This window comes from Megascapheus bottae, chromosome 29, assembly GCF_031878675.1.
Source record: "Megascapheus bottae isolate mThoBot1 chromosome 29, mThoBot2.hap1, whole genome shotgun sequence".
In the NCBI taxonomy this organism is placed as follows: Eukaryota; Metazoa; Chordata; class Mammalia; order Rodentia; family Geomyidae; genus Megascapheus; species Megascapheus bottae.
The window spans coordinates 13,466,530-13,484,239 of record NC_143537.1 but is presented as its reverse complement, the minus strand read 5'-3'; the positions used below and the strand labels follow the sequence as shown (position 1 = coordinate 13,484,239).

Below are 17,710 nucleotides of genomic sequence, written 5' to 3'. Positions count from 1 at the left end.
CTAGAAGTTTCCTTCACGGGGCTGGATGGGTACTGAGGAGCCCGTTGAGTCACAGATGGCTGATTGACAGGGAAATTGGGGCATGGCCTTTTCTGTCAGCTCCACAAGTTGGCATTCTGTTAGAAAGATGTCCCTCTGGACTGATGGTCTTTGTGGATGATTCTGGGTGTACCCCAATTTGCAGGGCAGAGAGATGACATTCTGAAATGCTGTCCGGAAGCGGCGAGACAGTAGGTTATAGATGATGGGATTGACAGCCGAGCTCAGGTAAAAGAACACACCTGAAACACAAATGAATCCATCAGTCCCACTGAGGTGACACATAATAGCAGATGTGTTAGGGAGACCCCTGCCTATTGCACACAGGCCTGGAATTCCAGCCACTGCATCTTTTTCAGAAATAGCGCTATCTCCAAGACTCTCAATGGAGGCTACAAAATGCTCTGAACAGATCTAACACCCGTGCACTTGGGGATCAAACAGAAAGATGAAAGAGTCTTGGGGCGGGTGGGGAGGAACCAGAAAAATAAAAAGTAGGCTGTCGTGGGATCTCAGATGAGAGATTCTGTAACTTCCTTTGATCTCTGCTTGTTTAAATTAAAGAACATGTTCCCATAGCGTGGACAAGAGATGTTGAACTATCAGAGGAAAGATGTGTGTGCTTGTGTGTGTGTGTGTGTGTGTGTGTGTGTGTGTGTGTGTAAGTTCTCCTTATTATTGGAATTTTGCTTAAATGAATAATTTGAAATTGCAAGTCAGGGAGAAATGGTAACAGCATTTAGAGTCCCTTCCCTGTTCAATATAAATATCTTTCAAATGAATAAATATATATATGATATATATTCCCCAAATTATTTTTACCTGCCTACCTTTTCCCTTTGATAATTCTTCTACTTTATTTGACTAATTACATATCATTATTTATTTTACCCACCAGATTTCTGGCACCCTGTCAAAGTCCTGTTTATCACACACTCTTCCATTAGCACCATACCTTTGTTTCTTTTCTATTTGCCAGGCCTGTGGCCTGAACCGAGGGCTTGGTACTGTCCCCGAGACTCTCTGTGCACAATGCTAACAGTCTCCCACGTTGAGCTACAGCATGACTTCTGGCTTTTTCCTGAGTCGTTTATTGGACATAAGAATCTCATGGATTTTCCTGCCTGGGCTGGCTTTGAACCGTGATCCTCAGATCTCAGCCTCCTGAGTAGCTAGGATAACAAGTGTGGGCCAACTGGTTAGGAATTGAACTCTTAGTGTGCTTCAAGACCATCAAGCATCTAGGAAGGACTAAACTCAGTCACACTACAATGACACAAGACAATACTGGACCAACTATTTCTCACTAAGAGGCACCCCGTGGCAGTTCCCAGGATGACCTCATGAAGGGTTTTGGGGGTGGGCGTGAAGCCTGGGTACAAGTGAGAATGGGCTGGAGATTGCTGAGGAAGGGAGAGGAGGGGGCTTGCTGGTGTGGTGCACAGAGGCCGTTATGCACAAGAAAAGTACGCTGCTCCCTCTATTGGTCCTCTATTGGTGAATAGACAATGAAGATGTTACCATTTAGAGGTTGAAAGGACTGAGGGCATTTTCTTTTCTGTTTGTTTTTGTTTGGGGGCCAATTCTGGGGCTTGAACTCATGGCCTGGGCCCTGTCTCTTAGCTTTTATTTTTTTCACTCAAGGCTAGCTCTCTATCACTCACTTTAACCACAGCTCCACTCCCCCCTCCCTTTTTTTTGGTGGCTAATTGGAGATAAGAGTCTTACTGTCTTTCCCCTGCCTGGGCTGGCTTCAAGCCGTGATCCTCAGATCTTGCTGAGTACCTAGACTTACAGGTTGGAGATATGTATATATATGTATATATATGTAGATATCTGTCTGTCTGTCTGTCTAGTCCTAGGGCTTGAAATCAGGCCGTGGGCACTGTCCTTCAGCTTTCTCAAGGCTAGCATTCTACCACTTGAGCCACAGCACCACTTCCAGCTTTTTCTGTGTATGTGGTACCTGGGAATTGAACCCAGAGCTTTGTGCATGCCAAGCAAGCACTCTGCCACTAAGATACATTCCACTTCTATCTTGAGCAAAATTCATGCAAACAGGTCTTATCTGATCTTCTCTTCTTGATTGCCATTCTGTCTTTGTGAGCCAAAAAGTTCCCCCAAAAGGAGCTAGGGATTAGCAGCAAAAGAAGACTCCAAAGCCAGTAGTCACCCTGCCTGAAAAAAAAAGAAAGCCTTTATGGCTGTTCTTTGGTGTTTGAACTTGAACTTGACATTCAATGTCCTTGACTTGAGTTCTTGTTTTCACTATTTGTCTACTGAGTGGCTTTAGGCAAGTCCCTTCTGAGATTGTTTGTATGACTATAAAATATTAAGGATGCTATCCTGTTCTTCTTATTAATGGTAATATCACTTTATTGTCATGATAATAGAATGTCATGGTAATCGACAACTTCCCATCTATTCCATGACCAGAACTGCTATTATTTCATCTGCATTTGGTGTGTGTGTGTGTGTGTATCAGTACTGGGACTTGAACTTGGGGCCTCCCAACTCTTGCTTAGCTGATTTCCTCCACCACTTGAGTAATATCTGCTTGGTTAACTGGAGATAAGAGTCTCATGCACTTTTTCATCTTCAAACCATGATCCTCAGATCACGATTCCTTTGCCATATTTCTGCTGTAGTTCTCTCACTTCAGTATTGTGGAAAGTGGCCTCTACATAAGTGCTGGGGCAAATTTCTTTTGGCCGAATAACACGCCCCCTGTACAATCTCAGAGTGAAATGTAAATCAGATTCCTTTACTCCAGTGAAGCTGATTTCTGTGAGGTGCTGGATCATCCATCCAGAATGTAGAAAAAAAAAAAGCTGATGTGGCCCAGATATTTCACATGCAACACATCTGGCTCAGATTTTACCTGACACCACGTGGAAGAGATTGAACACGTCAGCAAGAGATTTGGTCCACTCATCCACAAAGCTGAAGAAGAGCCTGTCAGTATGGAATGGGGCCCAACACACAGCAAATACCAGGACCAGGACAACTGGAAGAGGTTGAGAAAGGGGATAGCAGAAGACTGGGTGAGAACAGGCTCTGTGATGTTCACTCTGAGTCTTCAGTTCTTTCTAGACGTTTCCCCCCACCTCACCCTGCCCCACCTTCGTGAAGCTAGAACAATTGCAGGCACACTAAGTTCTAGAGAGACTCAGTGTAGAAGTAAGTGCAGTTCAGTTTTGTATGTGGTGTGTGTGTGTGTGTGTGTGTGTGTGTGTGTGTGTGTGTGTGTGTGTGTGTGTGTTTGTTGATCCTGGGACTTGAACTCAGGGCCTGTGCTTATCTCTGAGCTTGATCCACTCAATACTAGTGTTCTACCACTTGAGCCCCAGCTCCATGTCGACATTTTGCTGGGTCCTTGGAAATAAAGACTTTCCCTCACAGATTGGATTTCAACCTGATCCTCAGATCTCAACTCCTGAGTAGCTAGGATTGCAGGTGTAATCCACTGGAAATCACCGCTAGACTCCACATTCTGTTTTTCTTTTTGCCAGTCGTAGAGCTTGAACTCAGGGCCTGGGCAGTATCTTTGGGCTTTCTCAAGGCTAGTGCTCTACCACTTGAGCCACAGCACCACTTCCGGCTTTTTTTTTCTGTGTATGTGGTACAGAGGAATCGAACCCGGGTCTTCGTGCATGCTAGGCAAGTGCTCTACCACTAGGCCAAACTCCCCCCACCTCCCCATTCTATTTTTTAAGGGACCCATTAACTCCTCTCTAGAGGAGTGGTGATTTTAAAAAGGCTCAGAGAGTGGATGGAATTTACCAAGGCACTAAGTAAAGTGCATCACAACAAATGTATCCTTGTCTGAAACAGACTTTAAAAGCTTGAGGAAGAAAGATAGATCATGATGTTAGGTTGCAGATCAACTGCAGCACTTTGCCAGGAAGTACAACAATGCCTTTGTTCTCACAAGCAAGGAACGAAAACTTCAAAAGCAAAAAGGCAGGGTCTTACACAGCATCTTGGTGACTGGTTTTCGGGAAGGTCTGTGAATATTTACAGTCATTTCTTTGGCCTCCAGGGATTCATCTTTCTTCAGCTGAAAGAGAAGTGGGAAGATTTGTAACTTGTGTCACTGTGATCTCAAGACATGGGACTCAGACTGTCCAGAATGCCTTTGAATTGGGATTCTCAGAATCTCAGCTTCCTGAGTAGCTAGTATTACTGGCATGAGCCATCTGTGCCTAACTGTGTCTGTTTCTCCTTATCTCCCTCCCTCTTTCCTCCCCTCTCTCTTTCTCTTTTTAAAAATTTGGAATGAGGAGATGCTTACCAGATAAAGGAAGCTTTAATAATAACTGATCAATGATGGTCAAATATCCAGAAATCAATGTAGTATAGAGTCCATCCTCTGATATACATAGATATGTATATGCATTTTTTTCTAATTTCTCTTGCCAAATAGGACCCTAATTCTCCCTTAGGAAATGTTTACTCCTTCCTTATACTTGACCATCTTATTTTGACTGGAAATGGCCCAGTTCTAGTTCCTGTGGTTGCCCTTAAGTAACCTGGCAAATCAGACCCTCTGATTCCCTACAGGCCCAGTGATAGGATAATGAGATTTCAGATATTGGACCAATGAGATTTCAGATATTTGCTTCTATGTCTTGGGAATGGAAATTTCATTTCCCTTTTATTGGGACTGCCAGAGGGAACCCTTCTTTCCCTCCTAATATGAGATCTGGATTTACAAGAGCAACTTGTTTTCCATTGTGAGAAAAGAGCTTGGAGCCAGAAGTGGACTGGTTCAAACCAGTACCATACCAGGATCAGCAAAGATGCAGGCAATGGTCCTGGCCTTAGAGGGCATTTTGAATTTTGCTGGAAATATCCTCACCAAGAGATGGCTGTACATGTGGATTTCTGATCTGTACCTGTTTTCTATCCATTGCATTGTTATCCCACTGATAGATGAAGATTGCCAATGAAAACGATTCTACGTGGTTAGAATGGATGAAAAAGATAGATTCAAGCCAGGCACTGGTGGTGGCTCAAGCCTATCCACCTAGCAATTCAGGAGTCTGAGATCTGAGGATCAGAGTTTGAAGCCAGCCCTGGCAGGAAAAGTCTGTGAGATTCTTTTTTTCATATATTTTTTATTGTAATTAATAGAAGGGCTACATTATATTCACTAGGTAGAAGGTGCATTACTTCACATACATTGATACACTTTCTCATGTCTTGGTCCCCATTTCCCTCCCTCCACCCCACCCCTCATCTTGTTTTCCTCCCTTCCCTATCTGACTTCAAATAACCAATATGCATATATACAATGTATCAGATAACCAGGGGAAACACTTAACAATATGAGATAACCAAGGGACAGCAAAAGAGATGAGAGATACCACAGTACATTAATGACAGCAATCACTCATTATATGGCTTTTGTTTCTATATCCTGGAGGTCCAGTCTGTGAGATTCTTATCTCCAGTGAACCACCAATGAAAAAAGAAATGGAGGTGTGGCTCAAATGGTAGTGGGCTCGTCATAAGTAAAAAAGCTCAGGGACAGTGCATAGGCCTTGAGTTTAAGAAAAAAAAGGAACAGGAGGAAGAGGAGGAGAAGGATGAGGAGGAGGAGGAGGAGGAGGAGGAGGAGGAGGAGGAGGAGGAGGAGGAGGAGGAGGAGGAGGAGGAAGCACACCAGGATGTGGTGACCATAGAAAAGATTAATTCTAGCTGGATGCTGGTGACTTACATCTGTAATCTTAGCAACTCAGGAGGCTGAGATCTGAGAACCAAGGTTCTAAGCTAGCCCAGGCAGGAAAGTCTGTGAGACTCTTATTACCAAAAAAGCCAGAAGTGGAACTGCGACTGGTAGAATGCCCGCCTTGAGCACAGAAGCTTAGGGACAACACCCAGGCTCTAAGCTCAAGCCCCAGGACTGGCACACACATTCACACACATTCACACACACACACACACACACACACACGCACGCACGCACGCACGCACAGTTGCCTCTAAAATTCAACAAATGTATTTTCTGTAACTTTACCAAATACAAAAGCTCTGTTAAGTCAGATAGCTGTCAGGACTACAAGAGTTCTGAGCATTCCTTGGCATAATTAATAATTAATGCATCTGATCCCCCCCCTCTCTCGTTAGTTGTGAGGCTTGAACTCTGGGCCTGGGCACTGTCTCTAAGCTCTTCAGTTCAAGGCTAGAGCCCTACCACAGTGTCATTTCTGGTTTTCTGGTAGCTCACTGGAGATGAGAGTCTCACCAGCTTTTGTGCCCGGGCTGTCTGTGAACTACAATCCACAAATCTCAGCCTCCTGAATGGCTATGGTGACAGGGTGAGCCACTGGTGCCTGGCTGTCATTTGTCTCTTGATCAACTGCTCCCTAGCTCTATCTCTGCTTTCATAAGGTGAGGGAGACAAAGGCCTGGGAAGTGTGGCCCTTTGGAACCACTTAGAACACCTAGCAAGCAAGGGAATAGTGCAGTGATGTACAAAGCAAACAGAAGGAAAGAAAATGTATTCAGTAATGACATAGTCACACAAAACAGGGCTTGGGGAGGGGATATATTTCAGCATCATCATGTGGCAGTCAGAAAGTTCAATTACAGTCATAACTACAATTCTTATTATGTGGAAACCCATATATATACATATATATATGTATATATATGAAATGGAGTATTGTGTTGGTGTCAGTATTGGGGCTGGAACTCAGAGGCTAGATATTGCTCCTTATCTCTTTCACTCAAGGCCAGCACTATACTACTTGAGCCTACTCAGCTTTACTACTCTACTAGTTGGTTAATTGGAAATAAATGTTTTTCAAGTGTGTCTGCAGAGGCTGGTTTTGAACCCTTGATCCTCAGATTTGAACATCTTGAGAAGTTAGGAATTCAGGCTTGAGTCACCAGTGTCTGACCAACTGTCAGGGCTTCTTGAGCGCATTTAACTGTTCTCAGTGGTAATTTTGTCAAATAAAACATTAAGCAAACATCTCACACAGTTCTCTCATGGACAAGGCCTCCTGTAGAAGAAGAATTGTCACTGAAAGAAAAATCACATGCCGGGCTATTTATGTTGCTGGCTCTTGCAGCAACATAACCAGCTCATTAGAGGAAGAATGCAAAAATAATATTTATGCAACTGCCTACTGTTTCAACACAAGTTGAAATGACTGACACAGTAGAATAAAATCCAATTTGTCAAGTCAATATTAAATGCTGCCTTAGTATGAATAGTAATCCCATTTCCTTTCAGATGTTCAACAAAGTAGGTATCCAACATTGTTTCTATACTCCTCCAAACTGAGTGTGTGTGTGTGTGTGTGTGTGTGTGTGTGTGTGTGTGTGTGTATGTGTGTACAGGTACTGGGGCTTGAACTCAAGACTTTGAGCTCTTATGGGCTTTTTCTGTTCAAGGCAGGCCATCTGCCACTTGATCCATACCTTCGTTTCTGATTTTTTGGTGATCAATTAAGGGCTTTCTTCTCAGTCTGGCTTTGATCTGTGTTCCTCAGGTCTCAGCTTCCTGAGTTAGCCGGGATTACAAGTGTGACTCACTGGGGTCTGGCTGTATCTTCCAGACTTTAATCTGAGAACTCAGGGGACCAAAAAAGTAGAATGAAATGTGGCATCATTGTAGACATCCAGGACTCTCACTTTGTCCCACTAAATGACATTAGAAAGGGCATCTGGAACTTGTGCTCATGCCTGTAATCCTAACTACTTAGGAGGCTGAGATCTGAGGAGTGCAGTTTCAAAGCCAGTCCATTAACTACCAAACCTCCAGATGTAGAGATGCTGTGGCAGAGTGTTAGCCTTGAGAAAAAAAAATCTCAGGGATAAGGCCTGGGCCCTGAGTTCAAGTCTCAGAATCCATACAGAAAAATGTAAAACAAACCACCATCACCAAAGACAACAAATCCTGTCATAATGAAGACCTGCATCTAGGCAAGTATGGAAACAAAATACACCTGAAATTATGCACACTCCCTTCCACTCTGATGCAATGCAGTTGCTAGGTAATTTGGACCTCAAGAAAAGAACACAAAAGATCAGTTTGCCACTATGAGCAGAGAAGAACTTTACTGTGATGACGCAGCAGGCCACGTTTTCAATTTCCCTGTCTCATGTCTCTTACATTTCCCTTTTCTCTAACTCATGTGTTTATGTCTTCATCCATCTCTTCAATCTGCACCTTCAATCTGCAGCAACAGGAAACCCAGCTGATTTCCCCTCAGGTTTAAAAAATTACTTTATTGTTATTATAGAGGACAATGACATGAGTCAGGTAATGAGTACATTTCCTTTTGCACTCTGTCTTCTTTTTCCCCCCGCTCTCTCCCACTCCCTCCCATGTCCACCCAGGAGTTGTATAGTTCACTTCCCTTCCTGTCCAGTAAGCTCCATGGCTGCACGTTTTTATCCTTTTTCCCATGAATTCTGTACCTTCCTCCCCACCCTCCTGAAGTTATACCTGTGAATAAACCTGTGAATAAGTAAAGGAGACAAAATATATGCATAAATATACATCATATACAAAGACACATGCATGTATGCATACATAAATACACATACAAATACATACATACCATACAAATGCAAATACATATACATGCAATTACATGTATGCACACACACAAATACACATACATGCATCCACATGGACACATATACAAATATATACACAAGTGTCATGCAATAGACTATACAAATACATGTACTCACATATACACATGCACACATATGCATACATGCACAAAACATACACAAATCTAATACATATCCATATACATATACACACGTGTACATGTGCATATTCATATATACAAATGCATACACATGAGCCGGAAGTTTGGCCTAGTGGTAGACTGCTTGCCTAGCATGCATGAAGACCCAGGTTCGATTCCTAGGTACCACATACATAGAAAAAAGCTGGAAGTGATGCTGTGGCTCAAGTGGTAGAACTCTGGCCTTGAGAAAAGTCCAAGGACAGTGCTCAGGCCCTGAGCTCAAGCCCAGGACTGGCAAAAAACAAACAAACAACAACAACAAACAACTCACATCTCAGTCATGGACTTGGAATAGTGATTGAGAGCTCATTTTCTCCCACTCTATGTGGGGTGCAGAGGAACATTCCAGCACAGGCAGTGGGGAGGGAGCCATGGAGGAGAACAGGCAGTGCAGTGTGCTGGATGCTTTGAGTGTGGTCACCTTGTCCTTGACCGCCTGACCTGCTTAGAATCTTCCTCTGCCTCAGTCTTCCAGAATCAGATTTTTCCCACCCCTACCGGTCTCTCCCAACCCCACCTTTCCCCTCCCCACCCAGTCATCATTCCCCTCTGCTTCCTTCCAGGTCCACATGTCTCCATTCTTGTGTTTCTCTGAGCTAACAGAACCCCACTCCCCAGAATACTCACCCTGAGCCCCATGAGCAAATACAGGACACTGATGAGTGTCATGGGGAAGATGTAGAAGAGGAAGGAGGTCGCCTGGATGATCAAATTATAGATCCACGTGGGTCTGATGACCTGGCAGGTGGCAGAGCCGGGGACCAGGGACCCATTAGGAAAGTGGTGGTCTTTGATGCCGTGGATGCTGGTATTGGGCAGAGAGAAGATGATGGAGGAGACCCAGATGAGGCTGAGAATTCGGAGGGCCCTTCGCCGGGTGCTGTCCAACTTGGCCTGGAATGGGTGGACGATAGCCACATAACGCTCAACACTCACCATGGTCACGCTCAGGATGGAGACAAAGCACACAGTCTCAAAGAGGGCCGTCTTGAAGTAGCAACCCACAGGTCCGAACAGGAAGGGGTAATGGTACCACATCTCATAGATTTCCAATGGCATCCCCAACAGCAAGACCAGGAGGTCAGAGACAGCCAGGCTGAAGAGGTAGTAGTTGGTGGGTGTCTTCATCGTCTGATGTCGGAAGATCACCAAGCATACCAAGAGATTGCCCACGACCCCCACGATGAAAATCAAGGAGTACACTGCGGACGTGGGGAGGCAGAGGGGGCTGCGTTGAGGGCCATAGAGACAGGCCAGATACTCCTCAGTGCTGTTCAGACAATCCATCAGTGGATCCTCCACTTCTTGCTGGGGGATACAGGAGACATTTTCAAGCACGTCCATCCCTGACCTGAAAAAATAAAAATTCCACCCTCTTTTTCCCCCTTGCCCCCACTCACCCACAGTCTTTCCTCCTAAGAGGCTGTGTCCCAAGCTGAGCCACAGGGGAGGCAAAACAAGGAAGCCAGCAATCAGGAAAGCAGAGGCCTCAAGGCAAAGAAGGCCTGGCTCAGCAAAAAAGAGTCAGAACTTCAGTCTTCAGGTTGGACAGCTCCCTTTTGAGAATCTCCCAGAGCAGTGGCCACGCCCCTCAGCCCAGAGGCCACACCCCTTGGCAGGCTGGAAGCCAATGAGTGATCTTGATTCCCCCCCACCCACACACACAGTGCACAGTGGCCACGCCCCCCAGCAGGCTAGAAGCCAGTGAGTGGTGCCAGAACCCCGCCCCCAGCACAGAGGCCCCGCCCCCCAGCAGGCTGGCAACCAAGTCAGTGGTTTCAGGCATCCTGGTTGGAGTGGAAGGCTGGGTTGGTGAGCTGGCTGGCTTTGTTTTTAGGCAGTAATGGTAGGTTGGGGTGGGAGGAAACAGTTCAGTTCTGCTCAGGCTTACAGTGAATATCTAAGGATGGGTGGGCTCTCTCAGCTGTGCTGTTGACAAACATGTGGAAATCTGGGTAGCAATATACATAGAAGGGGTGGGGTGGTGACGTGTCGTTTCCATGGATCCTTGTTCCCTGGACCACATAACAGAGATGGGAGGTCGATAACTGAGACTTGTCAAGTTATTTCTCCCCTTCCTTCTCCACTGGAAATCCAGGGCTCTGGGGGTGGAGGTGGGGGTAAGGGTGGGGGGAAGCAGGCAGAATAGGACTTCTGGGTTTTGGTGGAATTGACAAGGAAGTGCAAACACTGACACTTGCAAATCGAGTGTTTGCAAATCAGAACTGATGTTTTTGAGCTTCTTGCAGCAGCTTCCCCAGAAGAGTGGATCAGGAATCACCATAAACGTTTAGGAAAGCTGGGGTAGGGGGCGGGAATTATTCACAGTCCCCTGAGTTCCATGTCCTTATCTGGGTCACATTCATTTTATTTTGTTCAACAGATATGTCCCCAGGGGGTGACTATGTTATAGGCAGTATTCTAGGCTTTGTAGAAATATTGGTGCATAAAGCAACACCTCTGCCTGTTTTTTTTCATGTGAGTGCTGGGCGTGAACTCAGGGCTTGGATGCTGTTAGGTTCTAGTGTTTTACCATTGAAGCCACTTCCGGCTCATCGAAGGTGGTTGGTTGTAGATAACAGTCTCATGGATTTAACTGCTCAGGCTGGCTTTGAACTTCAACCCTCAGATCTCAGCTTCCTGGATAGCTAGGACTATAGACATAAGCCACTAGCTAAGGAAATTTCCATACATATGGAATTCTGAAGATACATGAGGGAATTAATGAATAACATTTCAGATCAAAATGGACACTTAATCAAGGAAAGCAAAGAACATTTATGTGACTTGGGCTGACGTGTGAATGATGAAAAAAGTTGATCATAGAAGAGCTAAGGAAAAAGTATTTACAGTAAAAGGAATAGCAAGTAAAAATGTCCTGAGATAGGAGGACGCTATGTCTCAGACACACTGAGGCAATTTGTGTAACTGGCATTTCATGAGCATTATACAGCTTCACACTTCCAGGAGGATATGAAAATTCACTTGAAGTGCCTGGCAGGGACAAGATCGGTGAAACTTATTAAGTATGCTAAACAGTTTAGATTATCTTCAGACTGGAGAGCCATTGGTTGCATGGGATTCCATGCAAGATGGAGGAGCGGGACGAGAAGGAGGAGGAGGAGGAGAAGAATGAGGAAGAGGAACTAGGGAAGAGAAAAACAAAGTTAAGACCTAGTTTGGGATTTAGCGATGGATATGTAAAGGCTGACTCTGAGAGTGCTTAACAGTGAATGAGGCAGCATACATGAAGCCCGTTTAGACCAAAAAGCAATGTGAGGTCTTTCCTCAGATTTGCTAAGGCTCACCCCTCCCTCTCAAAAAAGAAACAGCAAAAACTCAGGCTGGAGACCTGACTCAAGTGGTAGAATACTAGCCCTGAGGTGTGTGTGTGCGGGAGGTGCTCAGAGCCAGTGGCCAGGGAATGAGTTTAAGTACCAGGACTGGCAAAAAAAAAAAAAAGTTGAGATCATTCTTGAAGTGTGAAAAACTTTTCCAGTTTAGCTCGCCCTGTCTCTATCACTCTAAATGATTTTTAGTTACTCGAAAGGGTTTCAGTTTAAACATCCATTTGTGAGTGTTCCCATTCCTCTGTCCTTACTCACCTGTTTACATCTCCTTGGTCTCATTTTCACATTTGTACGTGGTGTATTTTGTCCCTATGTGCTCATCATACCTCTTTTTAATATATTTTATTGTAATAGTAGAAGGGTTACATTATATTCACTAGATAGAAGGTGCATTACTTCACAAACATTGATACCCTTTCTCATGTCTTGGTCCCCATTTCCCTCCCCCCACCCCCACCCCTCATCTTGTTTTCCCCCCTTCCCTATCTGATTTCAAATAATCAAATAAGCATACCTCTTCAATTCACCTTTTGTATTGCCAGAAAAACAACTGGCCTCCTCTTCCATAGATCACGAGAGCCTCTTTTGGGGCAGTAACTTTGTCATACCTCTCTGATTTTGAGATGGTTATGGAATAGAAAAGTACAAGAGGTAATATGATAACTTGGTGCAACTATCAGAGTTACCCTTTGTAGCTGGGGTTGAAATCAGGGCGCCAAAATGTGTGGAATAATATGAGAGGTACAGTAGCAACTACTAAACCTACACGATAGAAAAATAACAACAGCCATATTGGTTGTGTATTTAGTCTTCACTTACAATCTTGGCAATGTTCACGCCTATAATCTCAGCTACTCAGAAGGCTGAGATCTGAGGATTACGATTCAAAGCCAGACTAACTAGGATAGTCCATGAAAATCTTATCTCCAATGAACTAGCAAAAAGCTGAGTGGAACTGTGGCTCAGGTGGTACAGCAGTAGCTTTGAGTTAAAAATACTAAGGGACAAAGTACCCAGGACTTGAATTCAAGCTCTTTAACCTCATGCCACATTCTCTTCCCCTTCCTCCCCCCTCCTCTCCTCTCTCTCTCCCTCCCTCCCTCTGTCCCTCTCTCTCCATATGTTTCTTTCCCCTTTCCCCCTTTCCCTTTGTGTTGTCCTTTTTCTTTGCTACTGGAATAAACCCACACCTCATGCACAAGTTCTGCAAGCTACTCAACCCTCCCCTACCCATTCTACCCATTAGTCTCATTCTCTCTCTCTCTCACCCAATGAATTCAGCTCCTCCAGCTGGCTTGCTTTTCCTGCCTCGAGGAGATTATAGATCTGTAACTCCTGCAGCCTATAATGTTTTCTGCCCTGGGGCTTTGCAAAACTGCCTGCTTCTCATTTTTCACATCTCCCTGCTTCTCATTTTTCACATCTCTCTGAATTCATCACCTACAGCAAGCAAGTACACTGTATTATTGCCTGCCCCAACTTTTGTGTTGTGGATGCTAATAGCAATCTCAGGGGGTTTTGTTTGCATTGTTGTTGCTATTTTTTTTTGTCGCAGTCTTGGAATTTGAACTCAGGGCCTGGGCACTGTTCCAAGCTTTTTTTTTGTTTTGTTTTGTTTTCTCTCAAGTCTAGCACACTGCCACTTTTAACAGCTCCATTTTGAACTTTTTGGTAGTTTCTTGGAAGAGTCCCATGGATTTTCTTTCTCAAGACAGGCTTTGAACTCAAGTCTCAACTCAGATCTCAAGTCTCTCAAGTAACTGGGATTACAGGAGTGAATCACCAACATGTTGGCTGAAGAAAAGCTTTCTCCTCCTTGGAATCTCATGCTATCTGTTTGCCTTTCAACAGTCCATCTAGGCAGCCATTCACGACAGCTGCTTTCAGAAGGAGAAAGGCTAGCTGCATATGTGTGTCCATATATCCATGATAAAAAGCATTATTAATCAACTTCCGATTGATGTCACAACATTTTATAATTGAGCTTTAAAAATGTCTCATGTGTGACTGTATGCCTTTGCTGGGTGCTTCCCAGAGTTGTTTGGGGGTGGCAACTGTGTTTCTTGTGATGGGAAACACCATGATATGTTCATAGGGTTTCCCCATCTGTTAGTGAGTAGAGCTGCCAGAATTTTCCTAGCATGAATCTTTCGAATTTGTCATTTTATCCCAGATTACATGTGACTGAGTCCTGGCAGGAAGGACAATGCTTATAAGCCAGGTTTTTTTTTGAGACAGTGCAAATATCGGATATGCATGGAATCTTTGGAGATCATTATCTTGTTCCACTTCTGGTCTCTTATTTCTTTTAGGAGTTGAGTAATAACTGGACAATTTCTGGATCTGGTTGTTTTTTTTTGTATTCTTCCTGGGGCTTGAACTCTGAGCGTTTTTTTGCTCAAGGCTAGTGTTCTACTGCTCGAACCATGCCCCCACTTCCAAATTGGACAATTGTAATCAACACCAAAAGGTTCTAGTTATTAATAGCATTGGCCCAAGAGATCCATCTTGAATGTCACTGATGTTTTGACTCTGACTTGGAAAATTCCTCCCTGCTCTGAAATACCAAATTGGTTAAATGATGATGGAATTGATATCTCAAAGAGGCTAACTTATAGATATTCTCAGTTATCTCCAAGCTCTTAGACACGAAACATATACAAATGGGCCAGGAACCAGTGGCTCATGCCTGCAATCTCAGATACACACAGGGCTAAGAAGGAAAAGTCTATGTGACCCTTATCTCAAATTAACCAGCAAAAAGCTAGATTTGGATGGTCCGGTCTTAAATGTTCACATACTTATGGCTCTGGTTTCATTAATAACGTATCTTCTTCTGCAGGATTTCTAGGAATTCTTTCTTACCTTCTATCATCATTTTACTTGGGTTCCCAGTTCTAATCTCATTTTACTCAAGGAGGAATAGAAGTTCTGGGAAGATAATAGAAGCTGGCTTATATCTTCACAGTTAAATCCTACCTGCTTTACATTCCTTTCTTCTTTCCATTCTTTTTCCTTCCTTCTGCCTTTCTTTTTTCCTTTCCTTTTTATTTCCTTTTCAAATCTCCTTTCCTTTATTTTTCTATCTCCTCTCCCTCCCTCCCTCCCTCCCTCCCTCTCTCCCTTCCTTCCTTCTTCCCTCTTCATTCTTTCCTTTCCCTTAATTTTCTTCCTTCCCATTCTTTCTTTCCTTTGTTCCCTCCCTCCCTCCTTCCTTTCTTCCCTCCTTCCTCCCTTCCTTTCCCTACCTCCATTTTTTTTTCTTCCTGGTCAACAATTTTAAAGTGTACTGATACTGAGGCTTGAACTCAGTGTCTAGGTGCTTGTCCCCGAGATAAGGGTCTGACTTTTCTGCCCAGGTGGGTTTTGAATCACAATCTTCGAATCTCAGCCTCCTGAGTAGCTAGGATTATAGGCTCCAGGCTCTTTGTTCACATTTTTGGAGGGTCGTTTGGCTCCTTTGTTCCTTTTCTTCTCTGAGCCAAATGCACATGTGTTTCCAATTTTCTTTCATCAGGGGATTGTCTTTGCTTCTCAAAGGTGCACCTTTTATTCCACCAAGGTCATTTTCTCCTTGGACAGTGGAGAACAGTAGACTATTACTGGATCATGAATCAGCAGTCCAGATTTAAATTTTCATTTCTACCATTAACTAGCTGGAGAGAGCAGTGGATAAAAGAATCACTTACTTTGTCTGATCATTTTGCTAGGTGCAGGGGGAGTAGCCATGCTCAGCTGCCAGTGTTATGAGATTCAAATAAGATACTTGTTTTAAAGATGGCTTGGAAACTGAAAACTGATATGGGAATGAGGCAATAATTATCTTTGATGTCTCGGGACATCTAGGTACATCGAAGGAAGTAAGTGTGTGTGTGTGTGTGTGTGTGTGTGTGTGTGTGTGGTGTGTGTGTATGTGTGTGTGTGTGTGTGTGTGTGTGTGTGTGTGCCCACCAGTCTTGGGGCTTGAACTCAGGGCCTGAGCACTGTCCTTGGACATTTTCAAGGCTAGAGCTCTACCACTTGAGCTACAGTACCTCTTCTGGCTTTTATTATATACGTGGTACCAAGGAATCAAAGTCAGGTCTTTGTGCATTCTAGGCAAGCCCTCTACCACTAGGCCAAACTCCTGGTCGCAGGCTAATAACTTTTGAGTAACTAACTTCTAAAGTCTGTGAATGAGTTTTCCTAACTTAGGTACCATTTCTTTCTTACTCCTTTACAACAAATTTCCAAGTTATCTGTGAATCTATGCATCTAGGTGCTAGTAGCTCACATAATCCTTAGCTACCCATGAGGCTGAGATCTACGGATCATGGTTCAAAGCCAGCCCTGATAGGAAAAATCTGTGAGATCTTATCTCCAAGGAGCTACCAGAAAACCAGAAGTGACACTGTGGCTCAAAGTGGTAGAGCACTAGCTCTGAGTGAAAGAGCTTGGGGACAGTGCCCAGGCACTGAGTTCAGGATACACTTAGCCAAGAAAGAGAGTCAGGCACTGGCAATGCTGTGATTTACTTTGTTTACCCCTTTATTTGATTCTGGAACAGAACTCCATGTTCCCAAGTAGTTAATGGGGATTCAAGTCTAAATTTTTACAGACTGTTTAGATGAGCTTCTATATAAGGAAATGTACTTATGTGCAATTTCTGCTCCCTGACAGTAGAAAAAACCTTTTTCTTTCCTTTTCTTCTTGGAGAGCTTGTATTACCGTAGGGAGGATTGATTTTATTTTTCCTCCCCAAGGCCTTGGATGTGGGATTAAAAAGCACGGATTCACAGCTGATGTTTCAGTTTACCACTTATTAGATGTGAACATCTTAATCCAGTGAGTTTATCTCTGAGAGCCTCGGGTTTCTTGTCTGTACAGTGAGATGATCATAGTTATCTTACAGGCACAAGAATGAGATGGGGTTCATGGAACAATCACGTAATGATCATTCCTAAGTAAATAATAACTATTATTATGTTCACTGGATAAAGAAACACAGATCCAGAATTTATAATTGTCTAACCTCAATAGGGAAAAGAAAGAATAAAAAATAAATATATTCAGCCATAGCACAGATCAGTAAAGCAGGCCTGTAAGAAAACATACAGAGTAGTATTCCAGCTTACCTGTTCACGGTGATACGGACAGGAAAGTTGGCCTCGAGCAACAGCTGTTGAATATTTAAACAGCTGTTTAATTTGGAGATCAGAATTGCCCCTCCACATTCCCCCCACTCCAAGGAAAACCACGTTTATTTCTCTTCTGCATGGAAGCAAATCTTGTGAAGCCTATGCGAGCACTAGGGAAATGACTGTTTTTGCTAAGAAAAGCACAAGGCCCTGATAGACCAAAAGACACAAAAACTACAACTTTGCAAATGTATCTTTCTCCCTTCCCTTCCCTTCCCTTCCCTTCCCTTCCCTTCCCTCCCCTCCCCTTCCCTTCCCTTCCCTTGAACCATAGAGTATCAGGCACTGGAGAGATAACAAAATGAGTTCTCACTAATGAGAGCACTGGTTCACCAGTCACAACTCTCCCAGTTTGTAATGATCT

General features: G+C 43.8%; 1 protein-coding gene across 1 annotated transcript; it reads right to left on the bottom strand.

Annotated features, from left to right (window-relative positions):
* Nmur2 (neuromedin U receptor 2) lies at positions 1-10,163 on the bottom strand. Its single transcript, XM_090321177.1, has 4 exons — positions 9,447-10,163; positions 4,015-4,099; positions 2,921-3,046; positions 1-281 (listed from the first exon to the last, which is right to left on the bottom strand). Exons 1-4 carry the CDS (start codon positions 10,161-10,163, stop codon positions 1-3), a joined length of 1,209 nt encoding a protein of 402 aa, XP_090177303.1.
* Positions 10,164-17,710: the final 7,547 nt, after the last annotated feature.

Bases quoted from the DNA above. Each gene is read 5' to 3' on its own strand.
- Nmur2 (XM_090321177.1), bottom strand. From the start codon at position 10,163: ATGGACGTGCTTGAAAATGTCTCCTGTATCCCCCAGCAAGAAGTGGAG. The intron at 4,100-9,446 runs GTGAGTATTCTG...CTTCTCTTTCAG, and splicing joins ATTTGCTCATGGGGCTCAGG to CTGAAGAAAGATGAATCCCT. The intron at 3,047-4,014 runs GTAAGACCCTGC...AACCTCTTCCAG, and splicing joins ACCAGTCACCAAGATGCTGT to TTGTCCTGGTCCTGGTATTT.